The sequence below is a fragment of the Agelaius tricolor genome, unplaced genomic scaffold (assembly GCF_023055355.1).
Source record: "Agelaius tricolor isolate 1412-34295 unplaced genomic scaffold, bAgeTri1.0.p SCAF_23, whole genome shotgun sequence".
Lineage (NCBI taxonomy): Eukaryota > Metazoa > Chordata > Aves > Passeriformes > Icteridae > Agelaius > Agelaius tricolor.
In genome coordinates, this window is record NW_027269283.1 from 11,186,698 (window position 1) to 11,207,480 (window position 20,783).

Sequence of the window (20,783 nt, forward strand, 5' to 3'; positions counted from 1 at the left end):
TTATGCTTGGGCAATCCTCAAGGCTTTAAGTGAAGTCAAATATCAAAGTAAATCAAACCCATCCTTTCATTGTATCTGCAGTTACATGATTTGTAATCATGAAGCAAATAAGTCTAATAAAGTCTATTAAAAAATAAACATACAAAATAAATTAACTGAGAGCCCTTTTCCCACTCTCTCTGGTCAGGCTGCCTTGCAGGGCTGCTCCAGGAGAGTGTCAGCTGTCCTTTGGCATGTTTGATTTGTGGCTGACAAGGCCTTAGCAAAAGGATCACAAAACCATAACTTGGATTTAGCAGCAGCACTCAGTATCTTGGGACAGAATAATCCTTGATATCACCTCTGCATTGCACAGCAGCACCCAGACATCCCTCAACAGCAACAAGGAGAAACATTAAATTTTCCACTGCCACACTCTCCTTGTCTTATTTGTAAAGAATTGATTTAATTCTACAGAGAAACCTACTAATTGTCTTTTACCAAAAATCAAATTATTCTAGAGCCCAAGATGAAGTATGATGATGAAATCATGATGATTATCAGGGATGATAATCAAAGTTTGTACAAAAGTTATCAGGTATGGTGGTGGCAATATGCAGCAATAGGCAAAATGTCTCCAAACATTTGTTTCTCTCAGCTGAGGTATATCTGGAACTCTGTCAGCATTTCATACAAAGCATTTTTATTTTAAGCTAATAACCTTCCAGTGGGAATTTAGTGTTCCTATGGGCTGAGTTTTATGGCTCCTTTTATAGGATCACTTCAAATTATAGGTTGGTGAACTTGAAGAAACCCCTCTAAAGAATGCAGGAAAAGCTTAATGCTAAGCGGATTTGGGCTAAAACAATTACAATGTAGGACTAGTTAATGTAACTTTTACACAGAGATATAAAATGAAGTTAGCTGTGCTGAGCTGCTCTTGTCAGAAGCAGCTTTGCCCGTTAAGCCCAGGTCTTTGGAGGGTGGATGGCATTCCCAGGAGTTATCCTGGCTGCTGCCAGGATGAAACCAGGATGAAATCAGGATGAAATCAGGATGAAACCAGGACGAAACCCTCACCAGTCTGTCGTGCTTACAGGACAAAGCATCAACCCCAAGCTGGCGGGGCTGATCGGGAGGCAGGGCCCCCAGAACAAGCAGCCCTTCACCGTGGCCTTCTTCAAGGCCACCGAGGTGCACCTGCGCAGCATCCGCTCCACGGGCGGCAAGCAGAGGAGCCAGAACAGATCCAAAACACCAAAGAACCAGGAGGCATTCCGGGTCTCCAACATTGCAGGTACAGCACAGCTGGCTGGGACCGCGGCTCTGGCTCTGGGATGGCGTGGGAATGGTTTCACCCACGTTATCTGTTTGTTGTCCCTTTGGGCACCACTGGTGTGAAACAGTGCGGGGTTAGGGTTGCTCCAAAAATGTCAGCTTCAAAAAACATTATTTCCCCTATGTTAGATTGAGGGGTTTCTTAATTCAAATTTTAAAAAATACCCCAAGCACCTAATCAGAAAAACTCCTTTTCTCCCATATGAAATAAATTCTCATTTTGAAATGGAAGATAATTATGTTAAAACAATCAGTGATAAGTGATCAGTGTATCTGAATCCAAATGCTGTTCTTTTTCAGGGCTCATGATTTTAAGTTTAGCCCCTAAAAAGCACAGTAGTCCCAAAATTCTTGCATAGAGAAGAAAACCCATTCATTCTCAGGATAACCACGGCTATTTTGGGGGGAGCTGTGCTTCCTAATTTGGAAGAAAACTCCATCAGGCATTTGAAATAGAAATGTGGCTTAATTATGTGATACCTCAGAGGTTCTGGCCCTTGATGAGGGTCCCAGCAGGAGCCACAGCTCAGGGCTGGCTCTGCTGAGGCAGCAGCAAATTCCAACTGCTTCTGGGAGTGCCTCACTGAGTGGAAGGAGAGGTTGTGAGGAGCAGAAGGAAAAGGAAAACAGAGCTTCCAATCACATTTTTATAGAATCATTAAGGTTGGAAAAAACCTCCAAGGTCATCAAGTCCAACCTTTGACCAACTCCCACCTTGTCAGCCAGCCCAGAGCACTGAGTGCCATGTCCAGTCCCTTGAGCACTTCCAGAGATGGGGACTCCACTGCGTTCCTGGCAGCTCCTTCCAGTGCCTGACCACCCTGTCATTGATGAAATTCTTCCTGAGCCATTCTTTCTGCCTGGACCTTCAGCTCAGGTTATGTGTCCAGGATGGACAAAACTTTAAAACTGCACTGATTCTCTTTTTATGTATAGGCAATAATTAGAGTGATCTGTGTGCTGCTTTTAGGAAGTCAGAGAATGTCCAGGGGAAAAAAATTAAGATAAAAACCCCGACTTTCCCAGGCCTTTTTTGGCTTTGCACAAAAAAGCCAGAAGTGCATTTCATATATGTTGAACCCAGCCATTATTATACGGCAAAACACCTAAAAAACCCAGCTGTAAGTGCACCAGATGAGCAGCAATGCCTCACTCCCTGCTGAGGGAGCTGGGGCAGGCCAAGCTCATGGCCACCATTGTCCCCTCACAGAGAACAGCAGCAGTGACCAGCGACAGGCCTGCAAGAAACACGAGCTCTACGTCAGCTTCAGGGACCTGGGGTGGCAGGTAAGGGCTGGGCTGGGGTGCCCTGGCACAGTGTTTATCAACTGCAGAAGTGAAATCCAGCCACCAACTGGATTTTTTATTTTAAATCCTGAAGGGGAAAATTATTGTTTACAGCCTTTAGTGTGCTTAAGTGCTTCTGCTAAGTTGGGTATACAAATATTTAGTGGGAGGCTGGCTGGAAGCTCAGCACAGTCAGGTCCTTTTGAGGGGCTGTGGGCCTGCAGGTCCTCTGGCAGTGCTGAAGGCATGGCTCTCCATTTTCATCTACATGTTTTTTTAGACCTGGTTAAAGCTATTCTCCTTTCTGAAAGCTTGTGTCTGCATTGTGCTGCTGGGTGAAGTGATCCTCGTGGACAGGAAGGACACTGCTGAATGGATGAACAACTGAACCCAGATGTGCAGCTGCTCTGTGGGCACATTTGCAATGTGGGGTGTGTCCCTGCAGGAAGAGCAGGCACTTCAGAGGCCTCTGAGAGAGATTCAGAAAGGCCAGGGGGGCAGATTTTTATTTTGCAGCCCACTGTAACTGTGTGTATGAATTTTTAGATTTATGTGCTGGTTGGCTTTTTGTTTCACTGCATTTCTGTCCTTCTCCACAATCCAATGGCTTCAATTGACTCAAGGACTGGATCATTGCTCCGGAGGGCTACGCTGCCTATTACTGTGAAGGAGAATGTGCTTTCCCCCTGAATTCCTACATGAATGCTACAAACCATGCCATTGTACAGACACTGGTAGGTGCACCCTGTCTCCTAGCAGAGGGTTACATCTGACAGCTGCTACTCAGAAATAAATTTATACACAGCAGGGTCTCTGAGCTGACAGGGGCAGGGGGATCTGCCTTAGCTCTCAAGGTGCCTGCAGCACCTGGTCCCACATGTCTGAATTAGAACCTGGCCAGAATGACCCTGTCTCTGCTGCAGGCAGTGGCAGGCTCTCTCTGGTTTGAAAGGGCTCTGTGACAGACACTAATGGGGGTTTAGTCCCACTGCATGGGAAGGAAGGAGCAAGACACCAGACCCACTGTCAGCACCTCTTGGGGAAACTCTGTAAGGATCCACAACGTGCTGCCCCAAAAGTGGATTTGGGGTCAGGCTGTGAATTAGTGAATCCCAAAGTTACACAGCTCAGCTACTGAGTGAGGGTATGGGACAGGGAGGAGGTTGCCCAGAAAAGAAGGATATGGGGGGAGGAGAGGGGAGAAGTGAATCTTAACATTGCTCTATTTTGGTTCCCCAGGTTCACTTTATAAACCCAGAGACTGTGCCGAAGCCCTGCTGTGCTCCTACACAACTCAACGCCATCTCAGTGCTCTATTTTGATGACAGCTCCAATGTTATCTTAAAGAAATACAGGAACATGGTGGTACGAGCATGTGGCTGCCACTAGGTTTGTAGGACAGAGGAAGAAAAAAGAAAAAGAAGTTATTTGTAAAGAGTGGGTTTGTGTGGCTGTGTGGGGTTGGGGGAAAAGGTTGGCGCTCCAGCCATGGGTTTAAAAAAGTCCCAAACCATTTTAGGACCAGGCCTCTGAAAGTTCAGACAATGGAACAGTTTCTGGATCTGAAGAGGCATTTGAACACATTTTGTTTTAGTTTATTACAGACAATGAGCTTGTAAACTGAAACAAGCCAGAGAAACCGTTTAAAACCAAATCTGCTTACAAAATTGGCTCCTACAGTACATACTTTTGCAAATGAGTCTTTCTGGAGATTGCAAACTCACCAGTGTTGATTGTGAGTAAAACAGTAATAATCTATCCAAGGTGAGACTGTGCTGTGACTAATAAGTGTGTGTAGTTCCTGTAACACGGTTTGCAATAAAATAAGTGAACAAAATATACCTGGAGTGAACAGGTATTTTGTTAGAGAATTATTGCTTCCATCCCTCTGCTTCAATTTCATAGGCGAAACCAAGGGTGAATTACATGGAACTTCCAGTTTTAAACTACAGTAGCAAAAGTTGGATGTGGATTGACACAAACTCACAGGACAGATTAGGCTGAGAAAAAAACAATCAATTGGCAAGCAAAACAGCTGAAGAAAAGTGCTTCAAAGAGTGAGAATTTTGGGGTGTACTTTTTTCTATCAACAAGGAAGGAAATTTTCTGTAGCAACCAGAAGGTATTTCAATTTGCTATGAACTTGAAACAGGAAAGCAGCAAAATGCTGAGAAGCAGGGATTAAAGCTGACGTGTAGCTGGGTGCCCTAAGCAGCTACTGTAAGAGCTGTAACTAAAAATCCTGCTGCTGCTGTGTGGAAAATGTCCATTGACTTCCCTGAGGGAACAAGTTCCAGCCCTTTTCCAAGAACATGGAGACTCAAGTCAGAAGGTGCTGTGAGTTGGGATGCACACCCAGCCCCACACAGACTGGGAACAAACTGGGAAACCTTCCTGGGGCCAGTGCCTCTGATAAACCCCCTGCTCTCTTGGCTTCACCTCAAAAAACCCCACAACAATCCCCTTCAAGGGCCACCAAGAAGCTGGAACCAGAAGCAAGAAAATGTCCCCTCAAGGCTTTTCTTTTTCCTTCTTTTAAAGTCACAGGTTACACAAACATCACATTTCAGTAATTAAGGCTCAATTAAAGTTGCTGCAAAGAAGAATACAGAGTTTCAGTAACCAATCACAAGCCAATTCCCCACTTTGGCACGCACCAAAGTAGGATTGGTATAAATTTCACCAGGGAGATAAAAAGAAAATAATGCCCAATAAAACACCATGCCCAGCACACCCAGCTCTAAATCTCCAAACTTCAGAGAGCCAAGCCTCCAAGAGATGGGTCCAGGACATCACAAATCCCTGGAGATGGGTCTCTGCTCAGTGAGCAGATGGGGCCATGCAGCCACAGTAGAGACTTGGCTCCATGTCTTGCCTTAGAGGAGAGTTAGAGAAAGAAGATAAATGAAATTCTGGACTTCACTCACTGCTCTTCTCCCTTTAAGTCACAGATCAAATCCAGACCAGATGCCTCACTTTAAAAAGAATAAGCAAAGGAAGAAAAAAACCCCTACTGTCTATGAAATAAATTGGAAACTTGTTTCTGATGGCCGAATTCTCATCTCATTTCAGTCAATTGGTGTTTTCCCAGCAGTTCTCTCAGTAGCAGGATTAGGCTGATGGGAAAGGGGAAAAACCTACAGCATTTGCAGGTTTTGGATGGGGGCCTTGGTGAGCAGCTGCCACCTTGCCAGATGTGCCTGGCATCCCCCTAGGCCTCTGCAACATCTGCAGGAGCAGCCTGGCTGCAGCAGGGAGGACTGCAGCAAACCTCCCCATGGGCAGACATTGGGCAAACACAGCCAGCCACAGGGCAGGACAACAGCTGAAGCCAAAAATCCACCTCTCATGGAGCCTGCAGACAGCACCATCCACCACGAACAGCCAAACCTGCCCTCAGTGCATCCCTGGTTAGGGTGAGGAACTGAAATCACACCGAGAGGAAGCATCTTTTGACATTGCATACATACACACACCAGTGCTTCTGTAAACCTCCTAAAGGAAGTGAAGGTGCTGCCTAGAAGGTTAAAAGCTAATCATGCCTGAGCTTCCACTATTTAGTAGCCAAGGATTAGTTTTCTCTTGTGGGTGTTTCAGTGTTGGTGGTCACTGCGTTGGTGTATTGCGTTTTTAACTTGGACCACGGTGTCTTGCTGTATGGGACTCATATATTAAATATTATGTGGGGATTGTTTCTGTTTTGGTTTTTTGTTGTTGTTTTTAAGCATAATAACAGGATTTCTGTTGCTAGGCTCAACATCAGCTTCACTGTTTGTACATTTTTGTGTAAATAGTTGTCACAAGCGGAAGAAGAATTATTTATTTCCATCTCTGAATTCCTTTTCAATCACATGCAGGAAAAATTATTCTGGGTTCCTAAACACATTTGTTTCCTTATTTAAGAAGATATTTATTAACAGTTGGAATATGCATACACATTTCTGGTTCTTTTCATAGAGCAGTTGTCAGAAGCCTTTTTGTACAAACTAGTAAAATAAATCATTGCAACTTTACAAAAGATATCCCGACGACATTGTGTATCTGTGTGGTTATTCTCCTTTTATTCAAAGAACCTTTCTGGCTGGGCAGTGTTTCATCTTGGGCCTCTGTTTTCATGCAGCTCAGTCTCTATGTATGGGCAAAACTGTCACATGCCATTATTTGGGGCAGCTCCTTTGGTCCAAATACAACAGGGAGGGAAGAATAGCAAAAATATGGATGTGTTTTGCAGTCTGTGCTGCAAAGATCCATGATTGAATTATAGTGCAGCTGTCAGCAGCTGTTTCAAAGAAGCAGGGGGTAAATTAGTTCTGTTTACTGCTAACATAGTTCAGAGATTTAGTCATCCCAATAAAATTATAGAGGCACAAGAAAGGAAGAAAGAAACTCCAAAGAAACATCAGCCAAGAAGCTGACATTTTCTAATTTAGATTGTTTTAGCATATTTGAGAGATGCTGCTGGCATGAGGTTTCCTACTGTGGATACCACACTGCATTGCTATGGAGGCAGCTGAAAAAAAAAAATGGTCTAAATCCCTCTATTAACTGAGCATTATATCTTCAGGGCACAACAGCAATTTTGGGGTTCTTGTTTTCTTTGAACTGTGAGCAGAGTTGTGCCAGCTTACATAGATATATTTGCTGGGCCAGAGGATTAAATCATCAGCATCTGGGAGTTAATCTGCCATCTTCCACAAGCAAGTACAAATTCATGAGTAAATTTGCTTTGTGTACTGCTCTGAAAGTCCAGTAAAGCATCAGTGGAAAGACCTTTACTGATGTAAAATGGGACCCACTCAGCTTTTGTAGGCCTGGACTAAATTTAGAAGGAGGGTTCCTCTGGTATTTCTCATTATGGTCCCAATTCTCTTCATTTAGGTGTAAGGCAGGGGTGGTGCCAGCAAGGAGAGCAAGAATAAAATAAATATTTTTGCTTTGCAGGGCCAGTCCTGCAGCCAACAGCAACTTTACCACTGAGTTCAACATGTCCAGCCATGAAATATCTGCTGGTTTCCAGCTCTGCCACAAACACACACAACTTGCTGGATGTGCTTTGGAGCAGCTTTCCCAGCCTAGGAGCCAAAACTCCATTCCCAAGCTGGTTGCAGCCTCCCCTTGGTCTGCAGCACTCCTGTGGCTTTGTCTCCTCATCTACTGTTCTGGAAGAGGAATTCTTGACATGAATGCATCCACTGCCATAAACTGGCAGGGCCATAAAACCCTGGTGGAGGAGCTTCCAAACAGCTAGATTTATCTGAGTAATGACATTTTAAAGCACATTTAAAACATTTTATAGAACAGTTATTCTAGTTTCCTTTCAGGCCAAACTTTGAGGATGTTATGTTTGCCTAATTGAGCTGTTTCAGATCTGTTCCAGTACTGACAAAAAAATCCTTTTGTCCCTATGCAGAAAACTGCCTCTGCTGCTGCCAGTGTTCGTGTAATAAAGAATAATGATTTAAATAAGCCTTAGTGCAACTTCAAGATTCCTGATTGTTATGGAAGTGTCAGCTGTAAAGGCTGAAACCAGAGAGGGCCAGCAGAGCTTGCACAAGCCCAGCTCAGGGGCTGCAGGATTCCCTCTGCTGCTGGATTCAGTCCTTCAGCAATGGGAACAGATACTTGTGGATAGAAATCCCCACAGATTCATCTTTTGAGTTCAGAATTCACATCCTCTGCATGCTTCCATCCAAATGCCCTGCCTGCTGACTTCCACTGCTGCCACAAACACATTATTCTCAGTATCCAACCTTCCTGCAGAGAGAAATTCTGCCCAATTAAGCTAAAAGGAACCAGTTTGAAGTTTTTATTTATCAGGTAATGATTGACAAGACCTCAAGGCAAAAACTAGGAGCACTTTATACTGCAGTCACTCATTAGCCAAGTACAAAAGCAACAGAAATAGGTTATTATGGCCACTTTGAGTTACTCTGTTTTAAATAAAAATATCTATTCCCTTTTTCTGCTTAATGCTGTGGAATTTGTATTCCTAAATCAGCAGCTGAGAAAGACCAAAAGTTTAGGATAGCAGGTTTAATACACTGATTTGTTTCCTAGCTGGTTTTCCAAGGGTCCATTTACCAGGCAATGGGAACAGACTTTTTAATTTTAAAATTTGGAAAGTTGTTTCTTGGTATTGTGAGGTTTACCACTTTGGGGTAAATATGCTGTTTTCTCCCACAGAATCCTTGTGTGGGAATTAATTCCATAAATGAAGACAGCACAATCTTTAAACAGTTTAAGTTTGGCTTTGCATTTAAAAGGAAAACAGGACAAACCATGGACAGATTCATCAGCTCCACACTTTTTTCTCCCCAGTGAAAGGTACTGGGCAATGTTGGGGGAAAAAAGGAGCTCAGCCTCAGCCCCACAAACCCTTAGGAAGACGACTTTGCACTTGGCCAGTTTTTGCAGGCATGGTTAAGCATTTAACCATTTGCAGGCTGAAGCTCTACATGAGGCTGCTTGAATTAACCTCACCCTCACAGAATTGCCTTGCTTGTCTGCAATAAACCCAGTCCCAGGGCAGTGGAGCAGTTGTGTCTGGGGTGAGTGGCTGTACCCTGTGCCTGTAATTAAAACCACTCTCAGAGCTGAGGTGGCTCCTGAGTGAGCTGCTGATAACTTGGGCCTAATGGGCTTATTTTAAGAAGCTCTTAAGAAGAAAGGAGGGGATGGCAGGAGCTCAGTGGATCTGTTGTGCTTTAGTGTGTCAGCACCTGGGGCTCCAGCCCAGCATGCTGGGGCTGTGCTCAATTTCCAGAGCAGCATTACAGGTTTGTCACCGTGGATGTGGAGTGCACAAAGGGCCACAGAGGCTCTTCTGAGCTGGCTCCCCACCTTCCCTTCCCTGGCAGGATCTCTCCACGGAGATCCAGAGGGGACAATAGCCCCAGGAGTGGCCAGACACTGGTGGTGACAGCAGCCAGGTGACTTTTGCCTTGGCCAATGAAGGAGAATGCTGCAGGCTGCTGGATTTACCCCCATGCTATTTGCTGCTGCTGCTGTGTCAGGTGCTTCATATAAAATAGGTGGAAGCAGAGACATTGAGTGTCTGGATTCAGTTATGAGGGGTCAGAGCTCAAAGATACCATTTCTCAGGTCCCAACAATTTAAGTCACTTTGCTCAGTGTTTGACACAAGCTGTAGACAAGAGCAGAGCAGTCAGTGGCTCTACATCTTCTGCCTCAGACTCTTTAAAAGAGAGATTTGGGCAGCTGCTTAATGAGAACAAATTCCTCCTTTTAGCTTCTATCTTAGGCTACATACTAAGCACACAAGAAAGGAGAACAAACCAAAATATCCAAAACTGACATGAGAGAAGCTTTGCTTCCAATTTGTTTATCCATTTCTCAGAGTGATCTACTGTCACTGCTGACCTGGATTTGGCTCCTGAAGTGAGAAACCAGCTCTTAAATCCACTAAAATGAGTTGTTCTTCCTTAACAGGGAATGACCTGGCTGAACTGTAGTTTTAGGAGCTGATTATTCCTAGGTTAATTCTCCAAAAATGGATTTTGTGACACCTCAGGGGTAAGTTTTAGAAGAGACAGCAAGTAGAGGTAGGGCCAGGCCTTTGTAAGAAGAAAAAAATGCAGATACTGCCTTTACAATTGTACAACCAAGTTCTGAAATCCATCTTGCAGGGTTCCCTGGAAACCCAGCAGTGGTTCTGGGGAGAAGGAACACAACACTCACAGAGATTGAGCCACCATCAACTTGGAGCAACTTGAACCAGGAGATCTTTTTCCCTAACACCAAGGCAGACTTTTTTTATTCTAAATCAGAAAAATGCACAAGTGAGTCCAAGTTCAGCCCATGAGTTGTTTTGGTTTCACATGACTACTGAGAAATCAACTGTAAAAGCTGGTGCAGTTACACAGACACATACCATGCACAGAATGTGAACTGTAAATACTGGCAGGGAGTCTGCTTTAAGAAGCTGCAGTTAATGTTGTGTCAGAACAGCCCTTGGAACCCCCATTTCCAGAGACTTATAGTGCAGGGGGTGGGGAGGGAATAAATCTGATTTTGCTGGAGCTTTGCCTACAACTTCTCAGCCATAAAGCCTTTATTTATGGCTGTTACACAGCATGAAGGATTCAATTTGTTCTTTGTTATGAATTTCAGTGGATCATGTAACTGTTTATTTCCAGATATTAAAAAAAAAAGAAAAAAAATTGGTATTTTTCAGTTTGCAGGAAAAAAACAAAGCTCCTCATAGTCTAGATTAGTGGGGATGTGCTTGATAGAGACAGGGGGTCCCAAAGCCCTGAAATTTCTTCCTTGGCCAGGAAGAAATTTGCTTCCTCCAGCCCCCTCAGAGAGCTGCTGGAGGCACTTCTTCATGGGAGTAGGTGGAAAAGCATAACCAATTCAAGGCACAAACTGGATCAGCTCCTCACAGCTTTGAGAGATTTCCTGCTTCTAGTAGCAGCTGAGAACAAGATGCTCAATAAAAGAAAAATCACAGCCAAAAAGAGCAGTGTGTCTCCAGTGACTCAGTGCACTTTGCAGTGGCAATGTGGAGTCACAGTCCTATTAATTAACACTTGCTCAGCATTCCCTCTTCAAAGAGCTTTTATTGATGGCAGTTGAAAAGGAAGATGCTGGTGTTTTGCATTCATTTATTTCATGTTTCTCATCTGGCTCGAGAACAAGCCTTGAGAAACCTGTTTTTTGGGCAAGAGGTAACAGCCTTAAGTTAAAAGGAGATGGAGGCTCCTTCCTGGGAGCTGTGGGAGATTGACAGCAAATTAAGCCCACGGGTCAGATATTATGTTCTCCAGATGGCAGTGACAGTCTTTGAGGAAGCAGATCTGGTTTTCTGCTGCAGCACCTCTCAGAAAATGAAAAGAAAAACATCTCTGCTGGCACTGCAGGACACTGGAGTGGCTTTAGCTTCCTTTCCAGACCATGTGTCAGACATACCCTGGTGTCTCCTCAAGTGTCCTCTTTTCCTTTATCAGGGGTGGAAGACCAGGGATGCCTCAAGTCTGTCCCTCTTCTGCCTCCTCCTGAAACACTCTCAGCAAATGGAGAGGTGGGACAGATCCCAAGGGTTGTCACCAGCTAGGTCAGACCCTGCCATACCACAGACTGCATTTACTGCTCCTACAGCTTAAAAACCAAATTATCTGGGGTGATTTACTGCCAGTATCAGAATAGGGACCTCAGGGGGTTGTTCTAGGCTCAGGATCCCCCAGTTTTGTCAGCCTCTGGTTGAAAACACACAGGTTAATTGGACAGAGGCATGGAAAACCCTCCCCAGGTCTGTTCCCTGCCTCTGAAGGGAGTGTGAATGAACAACATGCCAGAGGTCACACACGCATTTGCAGAGAAGTTTACATTTAATCAACATCTGTCCCTCCCACCCGGCACATATGAGAATCTTCTGGGAAAAATAACAGTTAATCAGTTCACAAAAATATTGAGCTACAGCTCTTCCCTCCTCAGTCAAATTAAAGACCTTTTCTGTGCAGTGACAGCTGATAAACACTGTGCCCTGTACTTTAGGCCCTCATTGCTGGTGTCTGCCTTAATTGCTGCTTCTAATTTGCCTTGGCCCCTGCTCAAAGGAGGCAGCGCATCTGATTGCACACGGACAGAGATGTCTGCCTCTGATCTGTCTGAGCAGCTTCTCCCTCAAGTCATTCAGAAGTGTCTCTGTTACTCTAAACCAGTAAATGAGAGCAGCTTTGGGATTCAGCCATCTCCCCCAAACTAAAGGATTTTCCCTGTTCAGTAGGATGTTGTCACATTTGGCTGCCAAAACTGCTTATTGTGTTGTGAGTTGTCAGCCAAAACGAAGCTCCACTGCTGCCTGAAGTTGTTTTTGTTGAGGCCTCCTCATCTTTGAGAGGAAACTTCCATATCCCCCCTCCCCACTCCATTTTCTTCTGCCATTTACTCAATTGCATTAACAGCAGCAGCAACATCAGAAAGTTTGTGGTGATGGGACTGGAATTCCTCAGTGGAGTTTGTCTTAACACATCCAGAATACCAGATATCTACTGAGCTATATATAGAGATAGGGCTACATCTCTGAAAAATTAAAAAAAAAAAAAAAAAAAAAAGCCTATACTTCTGAAAGCCACAAGGCCACAAAGATAGATTATGTGAATTACTGTCATTACCAAAATTGCTGGTTAAAGAAGAACTTCTAAGCACCCTGCATTGCTCCAGAAGTTTGACTATAGGAACCACTGTAATTACAAAGTATTTCAAATCATGCCAGTACAAACACGATCTGGAAATGGAAAATACCGTGCTAGTCATTGCATCTGGAAATTAATGGTTGGCATGGAAATCATGGAACTGGTTACTCATGCTGAGCAGTGGGCACGGTGAAGTCATGTCCACCACCACTCCTGAGTACCTTTGAGTGCAGGCAAAGGTTATTTCCAGCCTCAGCCACACCTTGGCAGCCCCCAGCTCCGAGGGCTGATGCTCACAGGGAGCTGGCATTGCTGACTGGGGACTGAGCTGCCAGCTCACAGCAGCCCCAGGTGTCCAGAAAGGTCTGACACAGCTTGTGTGACACACAAAGGCCAAGGGGCCACACGGCCACATCACCCTCTCCCACAAGATCAAATCAACATTTAAGTCAAAAAAGCCTTATAGTGAGTTGATTTAGAATAATAAATGCTAGGAACTTCTTGCTAAGAAACTGTGAGAGAGGAGTGTGTAACCAAGCAAAAGAAGGGGAAAAACCAGCCAACCAACCAAAAAAATCTTTAGAGCAGCTTCCAGAGTCAGCTCACTCATTTTACTGGCAAGAACAGCATTTGTCCCCAGCCTCTGGCCAAGGAAGGAGTTGTGGGTGCACAGCAGAGAAGGACAAAGCAGAAACTCCTCCATTTACATCACACCTGAGCCCTGTGCACAGCAGACAGGTTCCCCTGTCCCAGCTGCAGGTGGGAGAGCTCCTGTTGCACAACATCCTGGGGATTGTCTCCAGCATCACCAGCCTGCAGAGTGCCTGTCCTGATCCCCTGCACAGCAGCTGCTGTGGCTCCTGTCTGCCAGATCAAAGGAGAGCTCATTCCAGCCCTCAGGAAGCTGGGACCAGCCTGCTCTGGGATGGAGCTCAGAGTCCCTCCAGCCAGAGCTGCAGCTGAGCTCTGCTGTCCTCAGGACAAGAGCAACCCAACTTCCAAAGGCAGAGCATCTCCTCATTCTTTGTTTCTGCACCCCTGGTCCCAAGCAACGCTTTTGGTCCCCTACACGGATAGAGCAACATCCACTCTTCCCTGCAGATCAAGCTACTGCACCAAAATTCACAGTTTCAAGGTTATTTTGCCTGCAGAGTGTGAAGAACCTGCAGGAAGCACCCCCAGCTCTGTGAGTGGAGCAGGGTGGGTAGCAGCAGAACAGGGCACAACAGAGCCTGCAGACAAATCCTGCCAGCTACAACAAGCAAGGCCACTGCCTGAATTGCTTCTGTCACAGCCAGCCCCAGTCCTGGTCAGGGCCAAAAACAAAGCAAAGCCGGAGCAAATAAATCATTGGAATAATAATTAAAATAACATAACTCAAAAAGCAATGCACAGAATCTCCTCTACCAGGATTCACACTCTATTTGAAGCTGCAGCCTATTCAGTGATCAATCCAAACACCTGTTTCTCTGACACTGCAAACCACTGCACCATTTTACTTAGGACAACAAAAGATAAATTTTACCTCTCCAGTATACCAGAGTCACTTTTTTCCTTTCCTCCATGCACTCTTCTCAGGAGAAGTAGGCTGTGACATCAAGGCAGCACCAGTATTTTGTCCTTCCAGGGAAAAGAGAACTTGCTCCTTTCTGAAGTCACCAAAATACCAGAGGCCACAAGGCCTTTCCCCTCCTTAGGACAAGGCCCCTCTAACCAAGCCCCAGAACCAAGCTTCCAGCTCAGCCTCTCAGTGACTGGTTTAAAACCCTACAACCCAGTTCTTTCTGGGAACTTCTGATTTTCACCTCATTTGGTGATAATTTAGCCATCAGTTTTTCAATTAGGAGGCACAATTAGGTTGTCTCTCCCCCATGTGCTATGGCTTAAGCATGGAGCAGTCTCTCTCTGCCCCTCTCCCAGGCTCCCACCCCAGGGCCCTCACTAATCAGCAATCACCCTTGCTGCTCATCACCTTCACCTCCAGGGCTGTGGTCTCACAGAGTCTGAGTCCTCTGGGGCCACCAGGAGCCACCCACAGGCCTGGCCCCTCTGCAAGGGGCCTTTCCACCCTTCATCACTGTGGGGACTGGGCAGAACCTGCCCCTGCCCTGCCTCCCTCTCCCTGCCCACAGACTCAGGGTGTCCAAGCAGGTTCTGGGCTGGTTTACAAGTCCAGCTGGGCAGTGGGGAGGGATTCCCAGTGAAATCACTGCTTCCATGGAAAGCCTGGTGTGACAAAGGTAGATTTTTCACATCTCATGGCTCATTTTAGCAAGGATTGCTCCCAAAACACTCCTCTCCCAAGCTGCTGCAGGAGCCTGGGGGGCCCCACATCTGCAGAGGGGTTGGGAGCCCTGCCCACGAGTGTGGGTGTGCAGGCATGGTCTCAATGCCCAAGGCTGCACACAAGGAGGTTTGGTGCAGGCACAGAAACCTTTTCCCCCTCACATGTGCCTTGCAAAAGCCATTTCTGGCTGTGCTGGCTGTCCCAGCCCTGTGTCAGCCTCCCAAGCACTGCTGCATCTTGCTCAGAGCCGCAGCTCGGGTGATCAGCACCACTTTCATGTGGTCTTTGTTCCCTCTGCATCTGGGTCCCACATTTAGGAATCCAGCACTTGGCAGTGCAGCAGGGATTGGGTGACAGTGCCACAGCCACTTAACTGGTTGTTTACCAGTCCCCCTTTCTCTGCAGAGAGATTTTCCTCCAGGTCAGATGGGTGGGCAGCACATCCCACACCACCTGCACAGGGTGTGTTTAACAGGGGGCTGTGAGTCTAAGGATTGCAGCAAAACACACCCTGTCTTAACACTGCCCTTGCTATAAATTAACTGATTTACACATCAGAGAATTTCAGAGCCTACTCTGGCAAAAGTTCCTGTATTGAATATTGATAATTTCCACTCTAATTTCTGTCCTTTAACAAGACATAACTCAGTATGACATGGAATGAGCTGGACCTGGAATCTTGATTTCTGTTTCACATCATCCACTGCATAAATCCGTGCAGGAGGCCTCACCCATCATTGCCACAGTTTCCCCGCCTGTAAAATGTTAATTTTGCAGAATTTTGGAAGGCATGGCTATGATGGGGTGGGCTGTAAAGGACAGAAAGCGCTGCATGCAGGGGGCAGAGGTTGTGGTGAGGAGTCTGGAGTGACCACAGTGAGCAGACAGGAATGAGGGCAACCAGACTGCCTGGAATGGGTCACCTCCAAAGCAGGAGCTGGGAATTCTCACATCAAGTCAAAAAATCAGGAAAGTGTTTGGCCCCCATCCACCTGTCCTCATGCAGGCCATGCAGGGGCCTCTCTGATACTTTGTTCAATGGAAAATTTATCCTCTGCAGATATTTGTGATGTGTCACATCTCTCAGCCTGCTGCACACACAGATCTGCCAGCTGAGGGTTTTATGGGCCCCGCAGGGAGAGGAGCAGAGTGAGCTGATCCCATCGCCATGGAGAAATAATTAAGAGGTTTTGTTGAGTAAGGCTTGGAAAACAAAAAGTGGAAATGACTAAGGGTCTTAATTGAAATGTATTTCAAATTTACAGTTTCATCAATAATTTCCTTTTTCTCCACTGAAAAACACCTCTGGAATAATAATTAAAAACCTCTATGAAAAAAGGTGTTGTATAAATAACATACAGATGTCAGACATGGGGAAGAATTATTTTAGGTTTAAACTTGCAGCACAGTTTGAAGGAAGGCTGTGTGAAGAATTTTTAAAAATACATTCATTTTTATTAGAGCTTTATGTTTGCCATTTTTCAGCCTGTTCCTCATAAAAAGAGCAAATTTGAGCTTCTCTGGAGCTGTGTTTTCCATAAGCCAGGTTAAAGTGTAGGCACAAGACAATCCCTAAAAGGGGAGGGAGCTGGATCTGGGGAAGGCTCTTGCAAACTGGGGTCAGTTTAAAAACAAAATATGTATCTGTCTGACTGCAGGGATGGAAGAAGATTTTTAGCTTATGAGCTGTTTAATTCATCCACAGAAAATAATGGATCAGAGAATTGGGAATTGCGGGGATCCCTGCTGTGGGCACAGCTCTGAAGATGGAGCTGGAATATCTGGCAGAATCAGGATGGCTAAAGAGGTTGTGAGGTGCTGCTGGGGACATCTGGGGACCCATGGGACTTCTCTGTGCCTCCTTCCTGAGTCTGCACACCAGGCACTTGGGCAGACCTAACCCATCCCCGTGGATCCTCTGCTCTGCAGCTCACGTTTCTCAAAGAAAGTTGAGGCTCCTTTGAAAGCTCATCTTGTTTTCTCTAATTCAATCCGGAAAAGAGTCATATTAATACCAACAGATACTGCCCACACACAAATCAGAAAAATTAAAGGGCATTGCAAAAGTGCCTGTTTCCAGTGGTCAGATTAGCTGCAGACGGAAGCAATTGGAGCTGCATTAAAACTAACAGGCTGTAATTGTCCAGAGGCATTGTCTCACAGTGCAACACTTCTCTTTGGCTCTTCACAGAGATTTCTTGGAATTTTTTCAATTGCTTTTCTGCTTGAAGTATATGCTGCATTTCAGATCTTTCCTTTCCGTGTCACAAGAGAATGAGCTAAAAGTTCATCAACAGCCTATGGCAACATCTCAGTGGAGAAAGTTGAAGTCATTTCTTAATGCCATTTCTTATTAGCTATCATCATTGTGTAGATGCTGCAAGTACAAGAGCGCAGGAGGTCTGCTGTTAATCATTATGAACCTTGGTTTCTCCCTGCCTAGCAGTTAAACCTTCAGAATCATTTCATTTCTTTAAAATATACAGAAAACTGGCTTCTCCCAGACCCTTGGGTGTTCTAGTGAATAATACCGTGGACTCAGTTCCCAACCAGCTTTCTGTAGTTAGTTAGTCAGATAGATCTTCTATTTAAAGATAAGTTCCATCCCACCCCTCTGCAATCTGGTTATGATTACTGGTTACTGCCACCCGCAGACTGATAAACTTATAACAGCTGCATTGCAGGAAATCACCTCCAATTCAACCCTGATGTTGTAGGGATGTCTTTAGTTAGCTTAAATAGGCTTTTAACATTCATTTTTTTGTGTGCAAAACACCTATCATTAATTTTGACTCGAGAGATCAAACAGTTAACAATGTGTTGATCCTAGCTTACTTTTAAGTGATGTATTGTATCATTTCTGAGAGTTATGAGGGGTTGATATTTTCTTTTACTAATGCATCAAAGTCGATAAGTGAGCGGGGCAAACCCGCGTCCTGGGAAAGGAAGCTATTAACAGCTCTGCTCGGAAGGTTCTGAGGGCCACATTGCGTCATAGCCCTCCAGTTTATTGAATGTTAACTCTTTTTTTTTTCCCCCTAACCAAAGGAAATGAGTTTCTATAATCCTCTGCTTTGAGCTGCATCCTCAGTGGGGTAATGAAAAATGACCCACGCCATCCGATAGCGCGCTGCTTTGCACACAATAGATCTTCACAAGGGCAGGCACAATGCTGCTCCAGCTCCAGCTCTTTCTCCTTGTTGAAACACACAATGAATTTATTTATTGCTGATCTAAAAGGCACTCGAACAGAACAGGCACAGCGGGGGAATCGCCCGAGTTTAACTTGGCATGGTAAGAAAGCAGCCCCAGAGAAAATGACCAATGTGCAGGCTTGGGAGAGCAGAACATTTTTATAAGGAGGTTCTTGAAATGGTGGGTTCGTGCACATGCAGAGAGCAAGGCAAATTGGTTCCACCAACAAGGCATCTGCTTCCTTGAAAACTTTTTTTTTTTGGCAGAATTTGTATGCGAGTTGGGCATGTTGAGTGATTTATGGGGCCATTAAACATACACTAAATCAATCTCTATTAGGGGAAAAAAAAAAAGCACCATGTACTTAAAAAAGGCCCTGGAGCGAGATTGCTGAACCCAAGGTCTGATGCTGTGAGGCAGAATGGTCACTGGCAATTTGGAGATGTAACATGAACTCAGTCAGTCAATTCGGATATGATAGTTTTTAATGTTCCACGAATCCAGCAAAATGTGTATCCAATTAACTACTACTAAAGGACCTTATTTATAAAATAATACTTTCGTGGTCAGGTTGCACTTTTTCCACTCATTTCTGCACGCAGTTCAGGTTGCACATTTTGTGTGTTTGATTAACACAGACAAACATCCATTTTGGGCTGGCTGCGCCTGGCAGGGCTGGGCAGAGAAGAGGCTTTGTCCCCATCACCACAGATTTAGGCTGGGAATGGAGGAAGGATTTTCTGCTGGAGCTAAGCAGCAAGAATTAAAGCAAGAGGTTGTCCTTTGCTGTGGGATCTCTTCAACAGGAAGACACAAGTGCTGGAAACACTGAGTTGGCAAAGCCCTCAGCTGTTTACTCTGTGCTGTTTTGAAGCTGAAGAAATTCGTAGGTGGCACAAACATGACCTTCAGTGCATACGAAAAACATCCTCCTTAGAAAACACATCTGAGTTATTTAAAGGATATGTGCAAAATGTATGCATCCCAAAACAGCCCCTTTTCCAACGTAATTTCATTTTAAGACCGTGCAGTGGGCAGACTTTCACAAATTCAGGCAAAACAAGGTTTTATGAACTCCCCTCTGAATTGCCTATGCAAACAAGCATAACGTTCACATGGAAACAGGCCAAAAGTGTTTTGTGAATAGAGCATTAAGATATTTTCTTCTTGACTTGGTAAGGGATGGAAAATCTGTAGCAAAGCCCTACAGCTTGTCAGAGGAAATTCTCCTGTGTATGTGTGTGCACACACACACGTAAGGGCAGGAGAGTGACATGTAAAGTTTCTGACATGCCACAAGATGGGATGGGGGAACTCAGGAATGCTCTGTGAATCCAAGAGCATTTCTCATCCAAGTTCAGCATTTTATGCCCTGCTTTTCTCCAGTATTGTTTTCAGGGTTTTGGGTTTTTTTTCTGATTTCAAAACGAAAATATTTTCAGTGTGAAATGTTTGAGTTTCAAAAATGAATAAATGACTTTGTTTAAAAATTAAAGAAAAAGAAGTGATCCAAAGTTCTCAGGAAAAACAGAATGAAAAGGCAAAGGAATGAGATTGTGACAGAAGCTGACATGAATACAAGAGAGGACATGGAAGTGATGAGGCTTTGACTTGCACTAGAGCCGAGTTCCTCTCCAAGGAGCCTTGAGCTCCACCACAGCCCAGCACCTCTTGGAGCCTAGGGATCATCTGGGAGAGGTGTCTGGAGCAGAAAATCAATTTTTTTGTGCAAAAGAGGCAATGGGATTTAAGTTTTGGATCCCACTTTCATGGCTCTGGGGTTCAAGGGCAGTGACAGCTGAAGACACAATTAATGTAACAAATGTAAACCAGGTAATTACTTTGGTGGTAAAGCCTAATTGCAAGGAAAACTGGATTTCTCTGAGTACAGGGAGATTGTATGCAGTGTTTTCTAGTATTTTGGCAATCAAGTGCACACTCATGAGACTCACATTTCCAGAAAATCCAGAAATAGATCTTCTCTCTAAAGCCCAGGAAAACTGCAACAGCAACAAGAGTTGATCAAAGACACCCAGACAGGTCAGTGGATTATAGGGATGCACGAGAGGGTTCTCCCCAAACTGCAGCTGACAGATTTTGGAGCAGCCCTTGCTCAGAGCACACACAGGATGGGGACAGAAGCCCTGGGGTGTCCTTGGCCCGGGGACTGTGCCCTGCTTGGAGCCTCCATCTGCAGCTCCAGGGTCTCCTTGCACCCCAGCTTTGCTGCCACTGCAGTTCAGCTGTCCTGGGGCATTGCTCATCAAACCATGACTTTTCCCTCTCCTGCTTGCACAGTCAGTGAAATACCCAAACCTGCCTCGCACATTCTCCTTGGCTTTTCTCCTCTTTTTTTCATTTGCATTAAAAAGAAGCAAAACAAAGCTTCTCCCCCACAACCCAAAACAAACCCATTTTCTTCCTTTCTTTCACAGCAGAAGAAAAACCAAAATAAACAAAGCAACAACTGCCTTCCCTCCTCCCTCCTCCAACCCTCGGGGGCAGTGTGGAGGTAGAATGCCCTTTCTAATTTCATTGACA

The 20,783-nt window shown here is 45.0% G+C and overlaps 1 protein-coding gene across 1 annotated transcript in view; it reads left to right on the forward strand.

Annotated features, from left to right (window-relative positions):
• BMP7 (bone morphogenetic protein 7) overlaps positions 1 to 6,635 on the forward strand; it is a 41,846-nt gene extending 35,211 nt beyond the window's left edge. The window contains exons 4-7 of the mRNA XM_071446736.1: positions 1,079 to 1,276; positions 2,528 to 2,604; positions 3,228 to 3,338; positions 3,844 to 6,635. Of these exons, the coding sequence (XP_071302837.1) occupies positions 1,079 to 1,276; positions 2,528 to 2,604; positions 3,228 to 3,338; positions 3,844 to 3,993 (536 nt within the window). The 3' untranslated portion in view covers positions 3,994 to 6,635. The remainder of the gene's footprint in view (positions 1 to 1,078; positions 1,277 to 2,527; positions 2,605 to 3,227; positions 3,339 to 3,843) is intronic.
• Positions 6,636 to 20,783: the final 14,148 nt, after the last annotated feature.